Raw genomic sequence first — 6,107 nt, forward strand, 5'->3', positions numbered from 1 at the left:
TCAATGTTTCTTACATATTAGTAACTCTTTTATGTTTGGCAAAATGAATAAGCTCCTTTTAATTCACGCTCAAGGATCTCACTGGAATTTAAAACATCTCTTTTTTTTTAACATGCCCTGAGTATAAAGGAATACATATCGGACTATACATTGATTTTTTATAAAAATTAAAAGCTTAAAAAAGCTTCATTGGATAATACGATAGTTTTTTACGCAAAAGGATTTAATTTTTCACTGTATATCTAATAAAAACTATATAATATTTATGCAAAAAGCAATAAAATTTAATTCATCCAAAATTAAATCTCAATACTCTCCTTTCTCTCTTCATAGTATATGCGTCACCGTGGTGGTACTAAATGTACATTTTCGATCACCACAAACGCATCGGATGGCACCGTGGGTTAATTTTGTTTTTATCCAAATCCTGCCAAGGGTCCTCTTCATGCGACGCCCTCAATATAGCTTTGAGTCAAAATACAGGTGAGCTTTTTTGTTGTTGTAAATTTTTCTCAATGGATTCAATTATTCTATCTACTGAGGCATTCACTCACTCACTCGTTTTTTTTTGCTACCATTTCGTGTGTATGTGCCAAAAAAACCCCTCCACGATTTATTAATAATTCAGGAAGCACTTGCTACGAGATCCACACATCTCCTTCTACCCCTACTACTCTACATCGAATTTGGATCAAATAGCACGGATGAGTCGGTCCCCTTCGAAGGAGGACATGTCCCCATCGAGGTAAATGCCCACAAAATTAAGCATTCTTGTTAATAATTTATCTTATAACACAAAAACCCACAAAGTTGGAGTTTTCGAGTGAAAAGGGCACGAGACATGGGGTGGGGGGTTTGGGGTGAAATTGGGGCTAAAGCCACAGGGTAAGGGCAGTCATATTGTTTCGTCTTCTCTCCCACCCGCACCCCGTCTATTTCACAGCTTAACAGCAACAGGACCCTTTGGGGGTAGTTGCCAGATTCACGGACCTGTACCACATTCCGAATCGGAGGATCTATCGTGTGAAGCGGACCTGGATGAAGGTGCTACCACAATAAAGAGCCCAATTATACCCAATCCCGGTTTCTCACACAGCCACTGTCCGCAGGACATGCACAAGAGTTGCTTCTACGTGCGATTTATTGCGGAGCATACCAAGATGCTGGAAGATTCCACAAAGGTTATATAACCCACTTAAAATTTTATTTATATGCTTTCTCTTTTTTTAATGAACTGCTGTGAAGATATTTTTTCACACAATCCCCCACATATGATTTTGCATTCTTTCTGTTGTAAATCTTTTTTTTTTTCCAATGAAAACATAGAAATAGATTTAAGATAATATTGGTCAGAATTATGGGATCGAATCGCTCTAAGAATTTTTTTAATAGCTTAGAGCTCTTCTGCATGAGTTTTATGAGTTTGGCAAATTTTCTCTTCTCTGCTATAGAGAGAAAAAATCGTTTTATTTTCACTGTACAGGTAAAAGAGGATTGGAAGTACGTTGCAATGGTGCTAGACCGCCTATTTCTCTGGATATTCACCCTAGCCGTCCTCGTGGGAACTGCGGCAATTATTCTACAAGCCCCCACCCTGTATGATGACCGCATTCCAATAATTGATAAAAAATTCCCTGAATTTGCATCAGCAACAGTCATGAGATGTCCACCGCAATAGCAATTCCCGAGTACTTTCCTAAATCCCCTGGCCCCTATTTTCAGTATTGTGCATTGGAATTAGTGCCTGGTATCTCTTAAAAAAAATCTCCGGAACAAAATATACATCCCCCAAGAAAGAAGAAAAATGTTTTCTGTATATAAATACAACACAACACAAAAAAAACGGTCCGATATTTTCATTGTACGGGTTCAACCAAATAAATAAAAAATAGTAAAGAGTTTTAAAAGAAAATCTTAATCTTATTAATCCATCTAAGTCTTATTAATTTTTGTAAAACCGTATATATTTAACTAACGTATATTGTAATTTCTATATAATGGAGCCTTTTTGAGTAGTTATGTGAGATTGGAGAAAGAGTCAGCGTAAATCCATTTCAATACCCCAAAATTCAGAACTTTTATTTAATAGTAAAAAAAATACACAAGACAATAACAAAATTTTCCTTCTCATTTAACACTTAAAACAATTAGTTAATTTTACTTTTCGAATTTGTTTTGGAAAAATAGAGACAAAGAAGAAGAAATCAATGAATTCTAGTAATTAACAATGAGGTAGAATTTCAAAATTCTTTCACGTTCCTAAACACATATTTTGTAACACACAAAAAAAAGAAATGTAAAATTACAGGAAGAATAAAAATCTCACAGAGAGGAAATGAGAACAAATTTAGAAATTTCTTATGTATAAGAGGTATAAAATAAATTATACTTTCTGTCCCCAAATTCCAATGAGCTAATTTGCCACAAAATTTGGAGCGTTATAATTCTAAAACAATTGTAAAAGAATGAGTAATATTTATTATTAAAGAAAAAAAGAAAGAAAATATTTAATCTCCCCAACAACTAAACGTAAAAACGTAATGAAAACCAAATACGAGTAATTAAATAAAGAAAGAGAAAAAAAACACAAATTACATAGATGGAAGAAAGTATCAAAGTAGAAATCGAGTTCAATGGCAGAATTTGCTAAAAAAAAAAATATTTAGAAAATATGTAATAAACTAATTATAAAAAAAATAGGATAATTTTAAGAGAAAAAAAGAACGTAAAACATAAATAAAAACGCACAAACAGCGTTTGTTGCAGTATGAAGTAATGATTTTTTTAGTAGACCATTTTACTGCCATTCTATTTATTAAAAAATAAATAAATAAGAAAATAAAACGAGAGGTATTTATAATTCACATAAAAATTAGTTTTAAAAAGAATTGTGAGAGAATGAAGAAATAGCTCTCACTAATGTTAATGTTTTATACGTTTTTTGCGGTCTATATTGAGGAGTTTTTGAGCTATAAAACTGTTTTTTAAAGTTAGAATATTTTTGTGCTAAATACTTCTAAATTAACGTTCTAACCGCCTTGATTTTCCTCATTTTCCGACATAAAAAAGTCCAAATCAGAGCTAAAAAATCCAAAATATTCTGCCAAATTTTTAAATTTGAGTGAGGGCTATAAAAAAATAAAATTATGACTCTAGAAAGTTAACATTAATTATTAAGAGATAAAAAGAAAATTATTTGAGATAAATGTCGTGAAAATAGAAATGAGAAAAGAAAATCAAGCAAAAAAAAAGTATTTTACTAAAAAACCAAAAAAATTGCATATTTTTGAAAGTCAATGAAAAGAAAAGAAGAATGTAACGGAAAATGAATTATAGGTCGTATATCGAAGAATTTTCTCTATTTCTGTGTGACAATTAATAAATTTAAACGATCGACACACTTTTTTTTTAGTTGATCAAAGTGCGGAAAACTAACGACTTATGATATAAGTAAAAGAAAAAAAATCTCTTAAAATAGCAGAAAGATACTTTCACATGTATAAAATTCTATTTCTTAGTTAGCTGTATACCTACTACTATATGTCTCTTCTCCTCTATACCTTTGATAGCTCTATCTCCTTTAATGGTTAGAAAAAAGGAAGAAGAAAATCTATATAAAAATCATTTTTAAAGCTGGAGTATGAATTAATCAATGCACAAAACAAAACCTCTTAATGTCAAAAAGAGAGAGATTAACAAGAGTCCGTTGAGAAAATTGATAAGGTAGAATATAAATATTAACAGTCCTCTAAATAAAAGAAGAAGAAAAAACTGCACCTCCACCCCAGAAAGTTATTCAATGTAAATATAATCTTTACACAGACATCGGAATATTCTCCTCATAAATTGTACATAAGATATACATATTCTGTTATCCATTACCCATGTTGAGAGTTCTCAAAATTTACTATATATTAATATTGTAAACGTTAGTCAGACACAGAGAGATTTATGGTGATAGTCACCCTATTAATCTATTTGGGTCCCAAAGGGTGTGGCGTTCAAGTGAATTTATAATATAAAATTCTAATTTAAGAATAAGTTTCCTAACAATTTTTTTAAGGAAATTAATATTCAAATTTTTGAGAGATTTTTTTTGGAAATTACTAACTGCAACAAGTGTACCAAGTAACCCCAGTTTCCCCTAACAGTATAAGAAAATCAATTGATTAATGAGATCTCTTAGGCAAACTGTTGGAATTGACAGGTACTTTTAATGTTTTCATTTTTCTTTGGGTTTTCTTAAATTTGGTTTTCTGATGTTGATTAGATTTGTAGCCTATAATTATTGAAGTGTAAGAAAATCACTTTTCGCCATCTTAGGTGCGACGCCATCTTGTGATTTTCCGACCCTTCAAAGAACTGCCTAAAACACAAAGGTAGGTTTTTCTCAGGATCTACTGGATGGATTTTGATGAGTTAAAAAGCAAATGGAAGATGAAATACCAATGCAGATTTTGATGTACCAGAATTTTGAATTTCCATTCTGGGGCTGAGAAAAGTGAAAAAACGTCACAAATATCTGAAAAAAAAGTCACATTATTCCACTTTTCTCAGCACGTGAAAGGAAATTCAAAATTCTGGTACATCAAAATTTGCATTGGTATTTCATCTTCCATTTGCTTTTTACCCCATCAAAATCCATCCAGTAGATCTTGAGAAAAACCTTCCTTTGTGTTTTAAGGAAAATCTCAAGGTAGTGTCGCACCTAAGATTGCGGAGTATTTTTAAACTCTTCAATAAAAAATCTTTAAATGTGGCCAACACTGGAAAACCAAGTTTAAGGAAAACCCCCAAGATAAATAAAAAATTTAATTTCATCAGCTCTCAAAAGAGACCTCCCTAAAAAAGCAATAGAACAAAGCACCTGATACGCCACACCTTGTAATTGGGAGCCAGAGAAAATCTATCCTTCCTTATTTTTTAGCCAAACTGGTGTTCATAATGTAATTGTTATGCCACAGTGAGCATTATTTATCATTTTTAACGGAATGAAATAAAGTAAAATTATGTAAATCAAAAAGTATTTTTTCATTGACGAACAATTTTTTTATTTAACACATCGTACAGCAACTAAATAATATTTTTCTTTCTTTTTTTTTAATACCTTGTTATTTATATATTATTGTGTGGAGCCACATGGAATTTTTTAAAAGGAGAATATTCTTCTTCTTTTGCTTTTCCTCCTCCATCTCATTAACCTCTGCTTGGTGTCATCAAATCATCAGGATTGAACATCCCCTACAAAGCAGCAGAAGTTGAGTTATGAATAAAAGAAAAATTTGATTTTCTTCCTTACCTTGGCACGGCGGAGGATTGAATCCTTAGATGCATCATAGGGGTGATCCTTTGATGGAATCTCCAGTACAGCCGGAAGGGGTGCGGTGTGTGAATCAATCACATGACGAATGAGCTCTGCAAGGTTCTGGTTGATGAGGATGATGTCAATGTCATCACGCTTCACAAAACGCTTGAAGCAATCCTCAATTTCACCCACAGAGGTGTCTGGAAGATGAAATAATAACTATTAAGCAACTGAGGAGGCTTTCCTGGTGGGAAACTTCTTCACAGACTTTTATCCACAACCATAAAGTTGGGATGACGATTCTTGTTGATTTCCCCAACACCACCCAGGAGGAATCCTACACAGGTATCCTGCAATGTACGTTAAATATTTAGTGTGGAATTCACATTGGGAAGGATCCTACGTACCTCATCTCCAATTACAGAGAGTAATTTCCCTTTAATTGCCGAGTGGAGAGCCATTTTTCACGCCAGGAAATTTTTTTCACAAATTTTCTGAGAGATCAGCTGACTTTTGGGGCACGTGATTTAGTTCTCTATGTTGCCTCAAGGGGGCTCTTGGAAATTCAAAAATTCCACGTTAACGGTTCTTATGCTGCTCTTTGGGAACTTTTATAAAAAAAAAAACTATTCCTCTTTTTGTAATAAAAATATGGGGTAGATTCTGATAAAAATCTTTTCCTTTTTTTTAAGAACTGAAAAGTTTTTGTAAGATTTTGACAGATGGGTGTTTTTAAATCGATCTATTGTCGTTCTAGAAAGGAAAAACAAAGAATTAGTTGTTCAGGGAAATAGTCAGAAAG

At 32.6% G+C, this 6,107-nt stretch overlaps 2 protein-coding genes across 8 annotated transcripts in view; one reads left to right on the forward strand and one right to left on the reverse strand.

Moving 5' to 3' along the window:
- The window catches only part of LOC129787753 (acetylcholine receptor subunit alpha-like), a 29,073-nt gene extending 24,050 nt beyond the window's left edge, over window positions 1-5,023 (forward strand). For all 7 annotated transcript variants that reach the window (XM_055823509.1, XM_055823510.1, XM_055823508.1 and 4 more), the window contains 4 exons: window positions 334-483; window positions 629-745; window positions 944-1,181; window positions 1,484-5,023. In XM_055823509.1, coding sequence (XP_055679484.1) covers window positions 334-483; window positions 629-745; window positions 944-1,181; window positions 1,484-1,678 — 700 coding nt within the window. In that variant the 3' untranslated portion in view covers window positions 1,679-5,023. The remainder of the gene's footprint in view (window positions 1-333; window positions 484-628; window positions 746-943; window positions 1,182-1,483) is intronic.
- A 3-nt stretch (window positions 5,024-5,026) lies between these two features.
- LOC129787759 (V-type proton ATPase subunit F) lies at window positions 5,027-5,856 on the reverse strand. Its single transcript, XM_055823519.1, has 4 exons — window positions 5,713-5,856; window positions 5,574-5,655; window positions 5,300-5,505; window positions 5,027-5,241 (listed from the first exon to the last, which is right to left on the reverse strand). The coding sequence occupies exons 1-4, from the start codon at window positions 5,764-5,766 to the stop codon at window positions 5,197-5,199; spliced, it is 387 nt and encodes a 128-aa protein (XP_055679494.1). The 5' UTR covers window positions 5,767-5,856; the 3' UTR covers window positions 5,027-5,196.
- Between the last annotated feature and the right edge of the window lie 251 nt (window positions 5,857-6,107).

This window comes from Lutzomyia longipalpis, chromosome 1 (genome assembly GCF_024334085.1).
Source record: "Lutzomyia longipalpis isolate SR_M1_2022 chromosome 1, ASM2433408v1".
Classification (NCBI taxonomy): Eukaryota; Metazoa; Arthropoda; class Insecta; order Diptera; family Psychodidae; genus Lutzomyia; species Lutzomyia longipalpis.

Excerpts from the sequence above, each read along its gene's own strand:
- LOC129787759 (XM_055823519.1), bottom strand. The coding sequence starts at position 5,766 with ATGGCTCTCCACTCGGCAATTAAAGGGAAATTACTCTCTGTAATTGGA. Across the intron at positions 5,656-5,712 it reads TCTCTGTAATTGGAGATGAG|GATACCTGTGTAGGATTCCT; the intron begins GTACGTAGGATC and ends CGTACATTGCAG. Across the intron at positions 5,242-5,299 it reads CAATCCTCCGCCGTGCCAAG|GGGATGTTCAATCCTGATGA; the intron begins GTAAGGAAGAAA and ends GCTGCTTTGTAG.